The sequence below is a fragment of the Eurytemora carolleeae genome, unplaced genomic scaffold, assembly GCF_000591075.1.
Source record: "Eurytemora carolleeae unplaced genomic scaffold, Eaff_2.0 scaffold57, whole genome shotgun sequence".
Taxonomy (NCBI): Eukaryota; Metazoa; Arthropoda; class Copepoda; order Calanoida; family Temoridae; genus Eurytemora; species Eurytemora carolleeae.
The window spans coordinates 540,651-559,487 of record NW_019396351.1 but is presented as its reverse complement, the minus strand read 5'-3'; the positions used below and the strand labels follow the sequence as shown (position 1 = coordinate 559,487).

The 18,837-nt window shown below is 32.8% G+C and overlaps 1 protein-coding gene across 7 annotated transcripts; it reads left to right on the top strand.

Moving 5' to 3' along the window:
* Nucleotides 1-800: 800 nt before the first annotated feature.
* On the top strand, nt 801-18,814 carry LOC111701532 (uncharacterized). Of its 7 annotated transcripts, none has more exons than XM_023472845.1 (14): nt 801-1,240; nt 2,643-2,741; nt 3,618-3,688; nt 4,785-4,864; nt 5,435-5,484; nt 7,035-7,118; nt 8,993-9,049; nt 11,188-11,286; nt 12,043-12,143; nt 12,707-13,301; nt 13,362-13,718; nt 16,924-16,987; nt 17,097-17,169; nt 17,763-18,814. In XM_023472845.1, exons 3-14 carry the CDS (start codon nt 3,626-3,628, stop codon nt 17,769-17,771), a joined length of 1,632 nt encoding a protein of 543 aa, XP_023328613.1. In that variant the 5' UTR covers nt 801-1,240; nt 2,643-2,741; nt 3,618-3,625; the 3' UTR covers nt 17,772-18,814. The 7 variants fall into 7 exon arrangements, 5 of the variants coding, with proteins under 5 accessions (XP_023328613.1, XP_023328611.1, XP_023328612.1 ...); XM_023472843.1 differs by having other exon boundaries at nt 17,756-18,814; XM_023472844.1 differs by having other exon boundaries at nt 17,288-18,814.
* Nucleotides 18,815-18,837: the final 23 nt, after the last annotated feature.

Here is an 18,837-nt window from a genome sequence, read left to right as displayed (position 1 = left end):
TCCTGAGAAATACCACACGGTACATATATTAGGTCTTTAGGGAAATCGCTAAGTAGCGAAACAAGTAGTTTTTATAATTATTCATTTGATGGAGTATAGGACCAGTGAACTTTTTCCTTATTATTTTAAAGATATAACTAATTTCTAATTTTAGGATAAAACCCGAAAATCTGTTTTTTATTCTCAGAGACGGATACAGGATTCAAATGAGGGGGGTGCTAGATTTATTTCGGAACAAAAAAATTCAGAGTTAGGAATAAAAAGACGTGCCGCATATTGTTGTTCAAATTGTTCTATTCCCGGAGTTATTTTACACTCTATTATGAAATCCATAAAAACACCAAACCATCCCGCTTATCATTGAAGTACACTTTCACCCCAAGAAGTATGAGTTCGCGGTCTGTACAATTCTTGGTGATTTTGCGTACATAAGCTATGTATGTTTATTTATTTATCTATGGTTTTAACGCCAAAATAGAGAATACTGAAAAACCCTGTATTTTTTGCATGTAAAATTTTACATAAGACAACTACAGTATTTAAAACCTACACATATAACTATTCTAAAAAAGTTTCTGTTATGTCTAAAAAACCTCTGCTTGTTGGACAACCTGTATACTAACATAATTTAAAAAAAAAGATTTTATTTTTCAAGTTAACACATTTTGTTTTTCATTAAGTAAATTAAATGAACATTGAAATTATTCAGAGAAAATCTAAAAGAAAACGAAAAAATTGTTTTTCGCTTGTTTTAGAACGAAATCGAGAAAAACAATATATATTCGCTCATCCCTAGTTTTAAGGCGTATGAGTACAAAAGCCTATTGTAGGTTGGTACAATAGAATTTAATAGATAAAATTGTACATTTTACATATAATCTGTAAATGTGTAAAAGAAGTAAACTATGTATTATTAGCTCTAGGCAATAAAGAAGTGTGTATAAACTAAAAGCTCCCTGGACACCCATTATAATTTCTCAAAATAAACTTTTATAAAATATCTTCTGGAATTCTAAAACGTGGTTAGACAAGAACTACTGCAGTCTATTTATTCATGATTAATGTTAGAACGATCGGGAGGGGTTGGGGGGACATTTTTTCAGGCTATACACGGAATAAGATTGAGACTTAAGTCGAAAAAAGGCTTGTTATAATTTTAAAACCTACCTTTGTTGAAGATTTCTTTTCTAGATAAAAATGATCTTTGCAAGACACCAGAGCTAAGAAAAAACATAGAACGGTAAAAAATTGAATAAAGGAATTGAGTCTTTGCCACAAACTCCGGTTTTTAAATCGCTATATCTTAACAACCCAATGTTGTAGACCTTAGATATTTCAAACTATGACTACTGTTGTATCAAATAATCAAAGTTTGAAATATCTAAGGTCTACATAATTTGTTTGTAGATATATAGGTATTAGAAAATTGGGATTTGTTGCAAAGACTCAATTCCTTTGTTATAATCTATTCAGAGCTGAAAACTTTAGAATGGTGGATATCAAGATTAATGCTTAAACTCCTGGTTTTACTAAACCCGAGATTAATTTAATACGCATTCGATATCTAAGAAAGAAGTGTAAAATTCAACCAATCAGCGTATCGTGTTAAATTGTACTCTTTAACTTTTGAAAAACCGTTTTTTTTCTGGTGTTAATTGTGACATCGATTAAAATAAATGAAAGTTTTGGATTCATGTTTGTTAAGACTCCTTTAAAATGATGATAGTCCTAAAATGTGATAAAATATATTTTTTAATAGGTTCATATTAATAATATGATTAAATTTATATTTGCTTAAATGCTCTAAAAGCCGGCTTGTGCATCCGATATTAGTACAATCGATATAGCATTGTATCTGTAATTGTTATCAAACGTAACTTTTATACAGTAGGGATATCCAAAAAGAGGATTTGGAAAAAAATCTAAAGTTTGTACATTGGATACTCAGATTAAGCGATCAGGATTAAGGATATCTCATTCTAAAGTTTTCAGCTCAGGTTAAATATCGAATTACATACAGAGGTCAAAACTTTTGAACTCAATATTTAGAGCGTGTACTTTTAATTAGAAGCAATTAAATGCTTCATCCGAAGAAAACCTGACCCATATTTTAGCGATTTCTTATTGTTGAAAGAAGATTATTTTATGGTTCTTTTGAGATATTCAAATGTACTAAAATTTGTATAGTTCTGGGATTATATAGCAATTAATTTGTATAGTTCTGGGATTATATAGCAATTAATTTGTATAGTTCTGGGATTATATAGCATAATTTGTATAGTTCTGGGATTATATAGCAATTAATTTGTATAGTTCTGGGATTATATAGCAATTAATTATGAAGACAAAAATTTATTAATTCTTTACATGTTGTAATGTTGTCTCTCGATGTCTGTGTTATTTCAATGACACCAAATTTATATCCCATAAGGAATACACAAATTGTTATTAAACAATTAAAGAGTCTTTTCTTGAAACCTACATATGGTCAATATTTGAAAAGGTATCGCTATGGAGGGTACTGTTTTAAATTGTCAAAGGCACATTAAAAATGTTCTTATATTTCTATTTATTTCCTCCAGTAGCTTAAGTTTCTTGACCAACCCTATAAAGGTTTATAGAACTTATTTTCTAATTGCCAGGAAGATTATGAGAATGGTTTCCAGGAAGATGAAAATACTCTAGAACTATCAGAACAACTATAAAACAAAACAATGAGATTTGTCTAATCCAGTATGTAGGTAAGCACATCTATAGTTGGAAATCTATAAAGTTTTACATAAGAATCGTTTTTTTTTTTGTGTTAAACTGAACAGAAAAATTACAGGAATCGAGTCTTTGTCACAAACTCAAATTTTCTAATCACTATATCACAACCTGATAGTGTATTTCAAACTTAGATTATTTGATTAAAGCAGGGAACTTTAGAATGGTGGATATCGAGATTAATGCTTAATCCTCTCTTTTTGCTAATCTCGAGACTAACATAATCTCGAGATTATGTTAGTCTCGAGATTAAATATTTAGATTGAACGCCAGGTTTGTTCGTTTTTTTTTGACTGGAAGGGCCTTCACTTAATTTCTCACCCATTTATTTAGTAATTCATTAGTTAAAATTGGTTAAAAAAGAATCTGAAACGTATTATCAAATATTTTTCTTCGCCGATTAATTTACAAAATGGCCGAAAACATATTCTCTATTTATTAGAAATTGCGGATTTCTCTCATGAGAATTTATTTCAAGGCTGTCATTGGTCAATAAAATTTACGAACTATATTCCTGCACTCTCATTGGAGAAAACAATGTACGGATATCCAAAGAGAGCGAAAAAGAGTGGATTAAGGACTAAAATGAAAAGTTTCCACAGAGTATATTCGGATTAAGTAGTCGGGATTATGGGTTATTCATTCTAAAGTTCACAACTCAGAATTCATAATTTCGACATTGGTTAGCAAAGATATAGGAATTAGAAAATCAGATTTTTGACAAAGACTCAATTCCTTTCTTTTATATAGTTGAGATTGTTGTGGAGATAAATGAACTTTTTGACTACAACCTTGGTTTAGTCAAGGGTCGTTATTTCCTTTTAATAATTAAAAAATATATATATATTTAGTTCAGGGGATGGGATTCACGAGGAGGTTTGCCAGCAGGGCAGACAGTGATAATCACATTGCAGGCACCGAGGTATAGTGGTTCTAGTAGTCCTAGTAGTCCTAGTAGTCCTTGTAGTCCTAGTAGTCCTAGTAGTCCTAGTAGTCCTAGTAGTCTTAGTAGTCCTAGTAGTCCTAGTATTCATAGTAGTCTTAGTCGTCCTAGTAGTCCTAGTAGTCCTAGTAGTCCTAGTAGTCCTAGTAGTCCTAGTATTCCTAGTATTCCTAATAGTTCTAGTAGTCCTAGTAGTCCTAGGAATCATATAGTTGTCCTAGTAGTCCTAATAATCNGGGGGGGGGTAAGGGAGGTTCCAACCCTGTTATTACATGTACATGTATAAATGGAGGGGGTAGGGAAAGTTCTAACCCTGATATACACGGTGTACACTATTAAAGATGTACATTGCACATGTATAGGTGGAGGCGGTAGCGGAAGTTACAACCCTGTTATATATGTACAGTGTACACTATTATACATGTACATCGTATGAGTGTAGGGGGTAAAGGAGGTTCCAATCCTGAATTATGATGTACAGTGTACACTACTTTGCATGTACATGTACATGTACATGTACATGTTCAGGTGGAGGGAGTAAAAGAGGTTCCAACCCTGTTATATATGTACAGTGTACACTATTATACATGTACGTGTATAGGCGGAGGATGTACAGTACACTGTTAAAAATGTACTTGTATAGGTTGATGAAGATAGGAGGTTCAAACCCTGTTATATATGTACAGTGTACACTATTATACATGTACATATATAGGTGGAGGGGGTAGAGGAGGTTTCAACTCTGTTATATATGTGCCGTGTACACTATTATACATGTATACAAGTATCTTTCCAAGGTACAACTCAGATTTTCGTAAACTATCAATGTCTCAACTAGGACACGTTCTTGAGCTATCAATGCCTCAACTAGGACACGATCCTCATCCTGTTTATCAAAACAGTTATGTGCTATTAGATATATAACGTAGTTAAGTGATCACATTCTAGGTTTTGACAGAGTTAATTGTGTTAATCGCAATACATGATTTACGTATTAGCTAATGGGCCCTTAGCTATATGGACAATATACAACGTAACTTACTATGGAACTCTATATTTGCTACATACATGTAAGGTGGAGGGGGTAGAGGAGGTTCCAACCCTGTCCGCCAGGATAGAAGAGAAACAGAAGAAAATAGATTCTAGATCTTCCAGGCATATAAACTACACCAGTACACAGAGCACATCAGAGAGGCAGTTGCCCAAAGGAGTTATGCGCGCTTCCCACGTTGAATTATAAGTGCAGAGGCTAGGGCAGGGTAGGGGGCCGAGCGCCGTGACAAGAAACAGGCTCTCTCTTTATCTTGTAATTCAAAGCGGGATGTGCGCGTAACTCCTTTGGGCTTTGTCCAGCAAATATTAAAAAGATTGTTTGCTTTTTAAAAAATATACAGCGTAACCCGAGAACTTCGGAGAATTAGAAAGAATTATAAAATATCATTTTCTATACATTCTAATTATGAAATGCACCAGATATGTAGGTTTTTTTATTGAATAATCATATGGAGCTCATTACAACTGGTTGCGGGACCATGGCTATTTTTCTACTTTCATAATTACTGGGATAGCAAAATTGTCAAGACTACATTTTATATATTCTTTTGATGTTTCCGAAGTTTTGGGTTAAACTGAACATAATGCCATAATTAATATATAATTAATATATTATGAGGTAAATATACAACCCGGAGTACTCTGAGTAGTCTTATATGCAATATTATTCAGACCTTACAACAACAGCAAGGTTTATCCTAAATCAGGCGATTCAGAAACAGGTGAACATTTTTTTTTTACAAAATCCTTCTTTTAATCTTTTAATATAATCCCTATTCTTGTATTTCTATATTTTACTGTATATTAGTCACTCTGGTCAGACAGACCTCATTGGCTCGTCTATTTTAGTTATTACATGATTTTTTAAAAACTTTTGTTGGAAATTCCAGCACGCTTTGTTTGATGGCTGATGAAGGAAGATACAAATAATAATCCTCATTTGCCGTGACTGATTATTGGCGGAAGATGAAGTGACAACGTTGTGGTGAGAGGGTGGGGGAGATTTTCTCCACTTGTCAGCTGTAAAAAGCAGAGAAAATCCTTCATCTCTCTTCCCAGAAACGTTGTCACTTCATCTTTCGTCAATAATCAGTTTTACTTCATATGCGGATTTTGAGTGTCCGTTGCTATGGAGATGACATTTCCCGAGATTTAAGACACGGCTCAAATTCATTAAATTCGGACACAGAGTATAAACAACCTTGAACTGAAGAGAAGTGGTTCAACTAGAGTCTTCATAGTTGAACTACTTTTTGATTCATTAAATTTGATCCTTGATATGTTAGTTGGGTGTGGTTTAAATTATTTTGAGACTAAGAATTCAAAAATCGGAGTTGTTTCAAGTAATTCGATGCTATAACATTTAGAAATTGCTATAACATAAAGAAATTAATCTTGATGAAAAATTATGAGATTAGAAGCCTAAAAACCTGACACAGTCTTGTATTGAACAATAACAGAACTTTGAAATATTAAAGAATTGAGAAATACAATTAATTTCACAAAATATCTATTCTTTTAAATTAAGAAATGTTAAAATTATTTGATTTCTAAGACTAAAAGCAGTATGAAGCGTATTAAATGATTAAATTATGATTTTCATTAATCAATGTATAAAAGTATCTGTGATTAAAAATAAGAAATTAAAGGGTTGAAAGAAAAATTCCTTATCCTTAGAAAAATAATGTTAAAACTATAGGAAAAGATGAAAATAAATAAATTAAAAAGTGTGTTACATAACACATAATAATAATTTTTAATAATCTGTAATCCTTTTTTCCCAATCACTGCAGCCATGGCCATCACCATCATCAATTTGTATATTAGTCATGGTCAATCTCTCTCTCTCAAAAAAAACTTTAGTTACGTGTCTATTGATATTCTTGGTATCCAACTTGGTCTTAATTGTGGCAAATTATAACTATTTGGTCAGAAATTGTCCACAACTTACAAATTATGCAGTCATTAAGGGATTCCTTTTTTTTAAAATAATTATTAAAATAACTTCCATTATTGAACATTTAAAATAATGAACATTTTATTATTAATGTTCAATTGTGTACATCAAACATTTCGTACTGCACAGATACAAAGTTTGTGGATGTTTTTTTAGAGGAGAGTTAGAACGACAGAAAAATCTTGATTTATGAATCAAGAGGTAACTAATAAATAAATCTCTGTGTATTCAGGAAGAGAAGAATTAGAACGGCAAAAAACTCTTGATGTATATCAATCAAGAGGTAACTAATAAATAACTCTCATGTATATTCAGGTAGAGAAGAGTTAGAACGACAGAAAACTCTACACACAAAAATATGTTTGTTTCTCTGTACAGTGCTTCCCTTTGTAACTTTAGGAAAATAATTACATTCTAAGGATAAATAATCAATTTTTTACGAAATGCACAAACAAGTTTTTTTCTGGTAATTCTGATATACTTTGTTGTATATAGAGGGTATAATAAATGGGTTAAGAAATATTTGATATTTCTCAAAGTTAAAATTTCGTTTTATTGGGTTCAGTTCAAAATGAGTAGATACATATTTGTGCAAAATTTCAATTTGCTGTGCTTGTCAAAAAAAATTAAATAAAATCAGTGTTTTGGCCATTTTAAATATACGTGCATGAGATAAAACAATTCTGATATTTCAATTTAAGTTTAATTTTTTATTAAACAAGATAATTTAATAAACTTGTACATGAGCATAAATAGTTTTATATTGCAGATACCACTCAAAAGATTTGAAACAATTTCCATTGTTGACTGTTTATCATAAAAACTAAATATAAATAAAAATATTTCCATTTTGCAAAGAATCCTTTGTTAAATCAGTCTCGTAAAAAGTTGATTGTATAAACTGAGCTAATAAAGTTTTGTATCAAAGTTTTATTGAATTTGATTCAGTCTAATTCGCCTCGGGCAAAAATTCTTTAAAATTGGAACGAAGGATTTGAGTCTTTTCCACAAACTCAAATTTTCTAATCCTTTGATATTTTAAACTTAGATAAATTGATCTAACAGAATTTCTAGTTTGAGATATCACAGGTCTACGACACAATGTGATTTAAAGGGTAATATTACATCGTCTAAACGCAACATCCCACCTACTGAACTTCCGACCTACTAGCATTCCTACCTATTGCAATATCGGACCTACGCCAGCTGTTTATTTTTGTATTATTTAAGGGTAAGGATAGGTTAAGACAATATCTGGCCCAAGTGCTGCAGCTAGGATAGGCTAGGGGGCCAAGCGCTGCGGCTAGGACAGGCTAGGGGGCCGGGTGATGCGGCCACAAGTCCATCTAGAAGATGCAAAACCACGTGCTAGTAGGTCGGATGTGTAGTATACCGGATTTGGCGTAGGTCAGAAGTGGAGTACAGCGGATTTGGTAGGTCGAAAGATACACTATCGATTTAAAGGTCTTAAGCTCTCGAACAAAAATCGATGAGAATTTTGTCAATCATTTCTTAAAACCTGCAAAAGCTACCGACAAGCACTTAAAAGTGCTAAAACATACATATAAAAAGCTTCAGAAATGCATAAGTGAGTTGTATCGGTAAAATCAAAGCCCAAGGCATTGCAACACTTCAAAGTCAACCCTGCCTCAAAAGTTTAAGTGACTTTTTTAAAGCAGGCTGAATCTATGTGTCGACATTTGGGTTGCAAAGATAACAAAATCAGAGTTTGTAGCAAGACTTCATTTCTTTTCACTTCACAAACCTTCAATCAAACCTTACTTAAGTCTTTGGAAATCTAACTGAACATGATATAAAAAATAACGTCTCTAAGATGTTAATGAATTAACCTTAAAAGAAAAATGTAACGGGGTCAAACCCGACCGCTCTACTTTTCAATAATTATTTATCAATATCACACCTCGATTGGATTCTGCTGAGCAGACTGGAATCCCTATCTTGCCAACCATTGTAATGTATATCGTCTGAAGATGGTTGAAAAGTTGTCATTAATTCAATCTACAAAGAATGAATCCATTACTTCAGAAAATACAATATGGTAATACAAGAAGTTTGAAAATAACCTATGTACAATCTAAGGTTAACGATTTGAAAACGAACTTTTGTCACGTTCTTTGACGGAATTTTGAAAAAAGTTGATAATAAAAAATGTTCAATTGATTTACAGCATCCTAAATCTTCATATCAATCATTACTCAACAAAAACAAAACTAATTCGAGTCCTAATAATACAATTATTCGTCTGTGTGTAGTTGCCACCCTTCACCGCCTCTGGTTTATGGGTATAATCAACTTCGTAGAAATGGAGGGTAAATATATTTTTAAAGATCTATTGGGTCATTGTATAGTACTTTAAAAGTAGTTTGATAATAATGGGACTGTGCATAATTTTTATGGCAAAATGAATTGAAAATTTAACCGTGATTAATTTTGAACTCCCATGTTGAAAAGTGAAACCGCTTTTTAAAACTTTTAAAAAATGTGTGTGTATATCTAAAAATTAAAAAAATAGAAAATGTGAATCAAGCTTTTTTAAAAATTCAGTTATTGTCTAAGCGAGGTGTAACTTTCAAATACAATTTGAACTTTTATACATAAATATTTCGCTTTTTAATATTTTTTTGGGTGGGGGCATTTACTATAGACAGACTACAGATTGTTTAAGTATAGTCCAAAGCGCAATTAATTTTAATTAAAGAAACCGACCCTATATCGCCCCGCAGTTAGTCCAGGGTCACAATTGGACAATTATAAATTACAAAATTCAATTCGATAATTAGATAACTAGAAAAGTCTATAAGAGCTTACAGAAACATTGTCAATAAACGTCAATGAAAAACAAGGAAAATAAGAACAATTATAAAAAGTTTCAATATGTTCAGATTGCCCTGATAAACATATGTTTAAATTGCCCTGACGAATATATGTTCAAATTGCCCTGATAAAGATATGTTCAGATTGCCCTGAAGAATATATGTTCAGATTGCCCTGAAGAATATATGTTCAGATTGCCCTAAAGAATATATGTTCAGATTGCCCTGACAGATATATGTTCAGATTGCCCTGAAGAATATATGTTCAGATTGCCCTGACAAATATATGTTCAGATTGCCCTGATAATTATATGTTCAAATTGCCCTGATAAAGATATGTTCAGATTGCCCTGACGAATATATGTTTAAATTGCCCTGACGAATATATGTTCAGATTGCCCTGATAATTATATGTTCAAATTGCCCTGATAAAGATATGTTCAGATTGCCCTGATAAAGATATTTTCAGATTGCCCTGATAAAGATATGTTCAGATTGCCCTGACGAATATATGTTTAAATTGCCCTGATAAAGATATGTTCAGATTGCCCTGATAAACATATGTTTAAATTGCCCTGATGAATATATGTTTAAATTGCCCTGACGAATATATGTTCAAATTGCCCTGATAAAGATATGTTCAGATTGCCCTGATAAATATATGTTCGGATTACCCTGACAAATAAATGTTCAGATTGCCCTGACACATATATGTTTAAATTACCCTGACGTATATTTTTTCGGATTACCTTAACGAATATATGTTCAGATTGCCCTGATATGCGCATATTGTCCTGACGAATATATGTTAAGATTGCCCTGACGAATATATGTTCAGATTGCCCTGACGAATATATGTTCAAATTGCCCTGAAGAATATATGTTCAAATTGCCCTGAAGAATATATGTTCAAATTGCCCTGAAGAATATATGTTCAGATTGCCCTGACGAATATATGTTCAGATTGCTCTGACAAATATATGTTCAGATTGCCCTGACGAATATATGTTTAAATTGCCCTGATAAAGATATGTTCAGATTGCCCTGATAAATATATGTTCGGATTACCCTGACAAATAAATGTTCAGATTGCCCTGACACATATATGTTTAAATTACCCTGACGTATATTTTTTCGGATTACCTTAACGAATATATGTTCAGATTGCCCTGATATGCGCATATTGTCCTGACGAATATATGTTAAGATTGCCCTGACGAATATATGTTCAGATTGCCCTGACGAATATATGTTCAAATTGCCCTGAAGAATATATGTTCAAATTGTCCTGAAGAATATATGTTCAGATTGCCCTGACAAATATATGTTCAGATTGCCCTGAAGAATATATGTTCAGATTGCCCTGAAGAATATATGTTCAGATTGCCATGACAAATATATGTTCAGATTGCCCTGAAGAATGTATGTTCAGATTGCCCTGAAGAATATATGTTCAGATTGCCCTGAAGAATATATGTTCAGATTGCCCTGAAGAATATATGTTCAAATTGCCCTGACGAATATATGTTCAGATTTCCCTGACGAATATATGTTCAGATTGCCCTGACGAATATATGTTCAGATTGCCCTGACGAATATAAGTTCAGATTTCCCTGACAAATATATATGTTCAGATTGCCCTGACGAATGGTTGGTATGGGAAGGAAACTGTTACTTCTTTATGCCCCAACCCCAGACATGGCAGGAAGCCGTAGATACATGCTCCAGACTTGGTAAACACATAGTATAAACGCAATTGGAATTGAGTCTTTGTCACAAACTTTATATACTATATCACTATATCATTGCAACATTTCGAATTTGGATTCTTTTATCTAACAAAATTCAGAGTTTAAAATATATGTATAAGCTCTACTACATTGGTTTGCAGACATAGGGGTAAAAAATTCAGAGTCGTGGCAAAGACTCGATTCCCTTGTTTTAAAAATAATATTCAAGGACATACAAACACACATAAAAGAGAACTTACAATGATTTTTTATAAAGAAGCGGTAAATGATTATTGAAACTTCAAAATTTCCAATATTCTTTAAAATTCAAACCTGTCGGGAAACTTTCATCGTGTAGTAATGAATATATGACCATAATAAAAAAACTAATATTAGAGTTACTGTTACCGCTATTTCAAGTGACCCTCCAATTATAGCGTTGCATGTATGATTCACAGGAGTACGCTTAAACGCATTGCCTGATCGAGAATTATTGAGATATCCATTTTTTCTCTTTGAAAATTGATTATGTTCAATAGTGGATACTTAATAAAAGTGACTTGCGAATTTAGTCTACAAAAACAATGAGAGGAAATTGTTGTATTTAAACACTTTAATGTTAGAAAAACGACGATCTTTAAAAAAATTGACCAGCAACAAGTTGAAATAGTACCGTGGTTCGGGTATTAACCTCTTTTAAACAGTAGTCTTGAAATTACACTGACACAGTCCCATTAACCCCCTGGTTCTGGTTTATAGAATCTTCTCTCCTGGTTGATATATCCTCTGACGATGAAAGTATGTTCCTGGAGAAGATAACTCTCTCCGGTATCTGGACTGCAGGCAAACTGAACAGACAGGTAAACCAGGGTTGGAGCTGTAAAACGTCGTCTTCTTCTTCATTGGCGCAACTTGTAGATTTCTAAGGGGGACTCGACGGGGAACTCGACGAAATATGAAAGATAAAGTTTTATTAAGAAATCTAAAGTAAAAAAAAGGAGAATCTACCTTATCTTCCTCGCCACGTTGGCTAGAGACATTTTATTCTTTTATCTTTATTTTCCTCTTCTAGTTAAACCTCCCTTCAACTAATTACTGGGTAAGATTTCCATGCGGGATATAAAATAGAGATTAGATTAATCTGAAGAAATAGCTGTTCAGACCCTTTCATTTATGGTGCAGAAAGGTTTACCTACAAAGAAAGAGAGATTAAAACTTTTTAAAAACGACAATTATAAATCCAAAGTTTTGTAGAAAATACAATCTCGAAAAACTCTTACATGATATGACAAAGATAAGATAATTAAAAAGACGTCAGCTGCCAAAAATAATCATTGCAGCTTATGTCCCTTGGCAGTCTCATGCTATGAGGGTATCCCAGTTTCTTCCATGATTGAAAATACATCTTTAATTTTGTGTTTAGGGTTGGGAATGGGAACCGATGGGTTGGAGTATACAGAAGGATAAAATTAAACAAGATAAACAAAAGATTAAGAAGAAGAAGAGGGATAGAACAATCACAGTTTTGGATGGAGCTGGAAGAACACTGGGAGGTGGAGAAGCGAGGCTTGTTAGAAGAGTAGATGGTGGAATAGATGGTGATATAGATGTACCAGTAGATGGGGGAGTGTATGATAAAGTAGATGGTGGAATAGATGGTGGAATAAATGGTAATATAGATGTACCAGTAGATGGTGGAGTATATAATAAAGTAGATGGTGGAATAGGTGGTGGAGTAGATGGTAGAGTAGATATTGGAGTAGATGTTTTAGTAGATGGTGTAGTAGATGATGGAGTAGATGGTGGAGTAGATGGTGGAATAGATGGTGGATTAGATGGTGGAGTAGATGTTGGAGTAGATGGTGAAGTAGATGTTGGAGTAGATGGTGTAGTAGATGGTGGAGAAGATGTTGGAGTAGATGGTGGAGTAGATGGTGGAGTAGATGGCCAAGGAAAGTATACTGGTGATATACCTCGTGATAAACCTTCACTGTATCGTGCAGAAGAATTAGCCTTAGGTAGATAATTTCATAAGATCAAGTGCAAAACTTAAATTGTAAATCCTTCTTATTTTACAGAAAATTTCTCCGACAGTTCCATATCTTCTCCGTACTCTACACTGAACCCGGAGAAATCCGAACCTGAACCTAGACAATTTAATAATAGTCTCTTATATCTCAACCTTTACTCGGAGAACAGTGGTAAACCAAAAGTTCTAGGATCCACTTCTCATGTTTCTGAGTCCAAAACTAGAAGTGTATTAGAACTAATTGATGATTCTTATAATTTTCCTAAAACAACCATATCTCCGAGAAGAAAAGAATTAACTAAAACTCCGGAGATTTCTCCTGGAAAACATTCTTCTCTTAGTACTAGTTCATATCCTCGTTCTCATCCTACACCTCTCACATCAATACTCAGACATTTGAGTCCAGGTAAAATTCTAATTATCAAAGTTTGAAATAGAAAAGGTTTACACAAAGATATAGAGTAAAAATTTAAGTTTTAGACGAGAAATCACTCATTAGTTCCTTTGTAAAAAGTGAAGAAAAAAAAATTGTGTAAAAATTTAATCAAGATGATTATTTGCGTCCGGACCCTCTATTGTGTAAATGTTGTTTTTTTGCCAGTGATATAAAGTTTTATCTTTATTTTCCTGTTTTCATATTTAATAGGTTCTCAACATTCTGCAAATATTCTTTTTACATCTCAATGTTATCTTGGTAGAATTTTTGGGCCGTATTAAAAACTAAGTGGAACAGGGAACGGACTGGGTGTTGCAAAAACTTTAAAAATAAGCGGATTTTTTTAGGCATAATTTTTCTCCTTTTCTTCTAGATAAAGCCCTTAGTAGATTTTGAAAACGCCAATTTTTTATAAGTATTCTTTAAAAAATATTTATATTATACTCTCGGAAAATGCGGTATTATTATCACAGAAGAAATTTTTTGACACCCTGTACACTATTTTCTGTCCAATAAACTAGAATATTACAGTGTTGAGACATTTCATGGAAAATATATTTTAAAGACATGTTCAAAAATAAAAGCAAAAACCAGACAGAAAGATAAAAACACACATTCAAACCAACCAATAAAGTTTACTTTATAAAAAAATATTTTTTATTTAAAAAGGACACATTTTATCAAATTCCATATGTAAATAAACTGTTCCCCTGTCCTTACAAACTGTTCCCCGGTCTTTATAAAATGTTACCCGGGTCTTTACAAACTGATCTCCTGTCTTTCTAATCTGTTCCCCTGTCTTTACAAACTGTTCCCCGGGTCTTTATAAACTGTTCCCCTTTCTTTCTAAACTATTCTCCTGTCTTTCTAAACTGTTCTCCTGTCTTTCTAATCTGTTCTCCTGTCAAAATCTAAACTGTTTTCCGGATCTTTATAAACTGTTCTCTTGTCTTTCTGTTCCCCTGTCTTTATAAACTGTTCCTCTGTCTTTCTAAACTGTTCCCCTGTCTTTCTAAACTGTTCTCCTGTCTTTCTAATCTGTTCCCTTATCTTTATAAACTGTTCTCTTGGTCTTTATAAACTGTTCTCCTGTCTTTCTAATCTGTTCCCTGGTCTTTATAAACTGTTCTCCTGTCTTTCTAATCTGTTCCCCTGTTTTTATAAACTGTTCTCCTGTCTTTCTAATCTGTTCCCTTGTCTTTATAAACTGTTCCCTTGGTCTTTATAAACTGTTCTCCTGTCTTTCTAATCTGTTCCCCTGTCTTTATAAACTGTTCCCTTGGTCTTTATAAACTGTTCTCCTTTCTTTCTAAACTGTTCGCCTTTCTTTATAAACTGTTCCCCTATCTTTCTAAACTGTTCTCCTTTCTTTATAAACTGTTCCCCTGTTTTTCTTTCGTGATGTCTGTAAAACCACTTTTTCTCTCTAAAACGTTCTTGTCCTGTCCTTTTAAACTTATGCCCTGTCTTTATAATCTCTTGTCCTGTATTTTAAGTCTCTTTTCCTCTCTGTATAATCTATTGTTCTGTCTCTATGTATCTTGTTCTGTCTGTATAATCTATTGTTCTGTCTTTATGTATCTTGTCCTATCTGTCTAATTTCAATTGTCCTGTCTGTTTAATCTCAATTGTTCTGTCTGTTTAATATTAATTGTCCTGTCTGTATAATCTCAATTGGGGTGTCTGTATAATCATAATTGTCCTGTCTGTATACTCTCAATTGTCCTGTTTGTATAATTTCCTGTTCTGTCTGTATAATCTCCTATCATGTCTGTACAATCTCCTGTTATCTCTGTATAATCTCCTGTTATGTCTGTTTAATCTCATGTTATGTTTGTAAAATCTCTTGTTATTATCGTATAATCTCCTGCTATGTCTGTATAATCTTCTGGTATGTCATTATCAATATAATCTCCTGTTATGTCTGAATTTCTCCTGCGTTATGTCTGACTTATCTACTGTTGTCTGTATAATTTCCTAATATGTCTGCAAAATCTCCTGTTATGCTCGTATAATCTCATGTTGTGTCTGTATAATCTCCTGTTATGCCTGGATTATCTCCTGTTATGTTTGGATTTTCTCCTGTTAGGTTAGGAGCATAGTTTGCTTTCATAGTTTGCTGGACTTTTCTACACATTTTTCAGCATGTTTTATTTCGGGTAGGAATACTATAGTGGGAGGAGGGGGGGGGGATGTGACGTCTGCCATCCTGTATATTTGTGAAAAAAAATAGATAGTGTAAAGCTCAAATCCCCATCTAATTTTCCTGTTTTCTTCTTCTTTCTTGTTTTTATTGGGTTTAAACTTTAAGGGTTTTCCAAATAGTTCTTTTGACATCGAGTTGTGGAGTAGGTAGCAGAGAGATAAGGAGGTTTGTAGGAGAAAGGGTATACAGAAGATTTCTCCTTTTTTATACTTTTTCCGATTTAAGGGGGATTAAGGAAAACAAATCACTGCACCCCTTATGAAAAATTGGGAGTTATGAGCCCTGAAGCTCTCCTGAGAGGAATCTTCCTTAGCAGTCCAGTTCTCCCATCTGGTCGAGTAAAAAACCTGTATCGTTGTGCTTGGCTTGTATACCCACAAGGGGTTAAACTCCTTTTTTCAGTTTACCAAGCTAAAGATGAAGTTTTGTTTTGATCTATGTACATTCTTGCTTCCCTTGTAGGATATAAGATGCATAACTAAACTCAGCGCTTCTCCAGCTGTAATTCTGGGACCGCATAGAATAGGCCCACTCTCCTCGGAGGCAGTCAGGCAACTGTGTTATGTCTGTATAATCTCCTATTTTGTCTAAATAATCTCTTGTCATGTGTGTATATTATGTTTTGTGTTATCTCCTCTTATAAATCAGTATTATCTCTTTTTATGTCTATTTAATCTCCAGTTTTGTCTGTAAAATATCCTATTAAGTCTTTGTGCGCTTTTGAATTTAACACACAAAAACTAATATCGAGATTAAGCTAATGATCTAGTTGCATTATGATTGCATGTTTTTAATATAATAAAAATGCGAAGCAGAGTTTGGAATTTATCAAGTTGTTGCGTTTAGTGTTTGTTTAAGTACAGCTTTTTACTGAATATAGTTTCTAAAACTGAAATTAAGCTCACTTTCAGGATTATAAACTTGAAGTACAAAAACTTTAATTTTATAATTATATTCTCCTCGTTTTAGAAGTAGAGTCTTGTTTACTGTTCCGTGGGGGAATCTGGATCAAAGACGACTGCTCCGCCAAAAGGAAATTATTGTTTTAAAAGTTTTTCATTTCTTTTAACTGCAGAAAACTTCATTTTGTTTTCAAAATTATTATTAGTTTGGTTAGTTTATTAACAAAAAAATTTGAAAAGAGGTTTTGTGTGTAAACTGTCTCCAGGAGGACGAGTGAAGAAAGAAAAGGTTTCCTGCAGGAACAAACAAGAAGTAAATCTGTACAATAGTAATCTTTATTATATATGCAAAGACGACAAATAATTCATTCAAATTTAGCGCGTTAACGAAAAATATTCTGCGGTCTGAACTTTTTATTTTCTTGCTTTAGATTAATCAAACCTTCTGAGATATCCATAAAACTATTAACTTAATCCGTTCAACCACAGGGTTATCCACAACAGATGAGCTTGTAAAGACGACTTGAATCTCTTTAAATATGACGATTCTGACTTCTGAGGCTAAGTTAAGTCTTCTTCCGATAATCTGTTTAATAATTAGACAAAGAAATAATAATCATGAAGGTAAAACAACAGACAGTTTAAATTCTGTACAGTCGGCTCTAAACAGACAGTTTAAATTCTGTACAGTCGTCTCTAAAGTTTCATTCTTAGTGGGTCAACCTGTCCAAGGCAGGTATTTACGCAGTCTGACGGGATTAACAATACAAAAGCTCAAATCTCTGCAGCATAGTTTCCTATGATTTTATTGCTGTATTCATTGTAAAATTAAACTGCCCACCATATTGTTCCATTTCCCATAAGTTAGGTTTCCATAATTTTACATTGTATAAGAAAAGGAATTAGGTGTTTTGAGGTGCCGCGGCTAAAACCTGCATCATATATCTGAAAATCGGATACAGTGAGAACCATATAACTATGGGATAGGAAGACGACTGAGACACAGCAATTGTGAAGTGTAAGCAGACCCTTTTCACCTCATAAGTGATTTAATAAGGATCTAGTAAAACTATTTGCTTTGTAGCAACATCAGATAACTATTGCTTTCAATGTCGTCTTCCTATTCCATAGTTTTCTGGTTCTTACTGTATAAAAGCATTTTTTACGAAATCATTAAATTAAAGATGATATTGGTTATGCAGCTGTAAATATGTATAAAGATGATTGTTAATGTATTTACTTTAATATTACACAAAGACGACTGCACACATGGATATTTTAAAATCCAAGTTGTAGAAAAAACTGATTCAGAACGATTACCGGTTGCCCCAAACTATAATTTTCTGAACTCTATAACCTTTTACATTGTATTTTTAAACCTTGGAATGAAAAACTTGGAATATTGGATCTAACAGATTTCTTAGTTTCAAATATCAAAGTTCTACTAAATCACATGGAAAAAAGTATAAGGTTTAGAAAAATAGAAAATATGCCGAGTAATAAGTTTCTTAACTTAATGAAAAAGTCATTAATATGTTCAATAATTAATGAGTCTTCTATAAAGCACGCAATACAATTTTGGCAAGTGTAGTGTTTAAATCTGAATAATTTACGATCATCACATTGCATTAATGGATATTAATAAGCTTGTAAACTATAAATGCAAAAAACAGAAATTTTTGGTGTGAGTAATCAATTTTCATGTATAGTAGTAGTGCTAACATGGTTAAACTGAACTATTTTATGATAGTTCTCCATAGTAAATCTCCTGATTTTAAGCTGCTTAGAATTTATCTCCATTTATATGGGAACTAAATAGAATAGAGCAAACTGATTGAAAATATGCCCTTTCTGCTTTTTTATCCTGATTAGATCATTTCGATAATTTTGTAAACAATTTAACAATGCTGGTGTAATATCAATTTTATAAATCGTTAAATAAATCTGAATTAATTCCATGGTTTTCTTTCACATAAAAATG

Bases quoted from the DNA above. Each gene is read 5' to 3' on its own strand.
- LOC111701532 (XM_023472842.1), top strand. From the start codon at position 3,626: ATGGGATTCACGAGGAGGTTTGCCAGCAGGGCAGACAGTGATAATCAC. The intron at 4,865-5,434 runs GCATATAAACTA...AATATTATTCAG, and splicing joins ATAGATTCTAGATCTTCCAG to ACCTTACAACAACAGCAAGG. The intron at 13,719-16,923 runs GTAAAATTCTAA...TCCTCGTTTTAG, and splicing joins ACTCAGACATTTGAGTCCAG to AAGTAGAGTCTTGTTTACTG.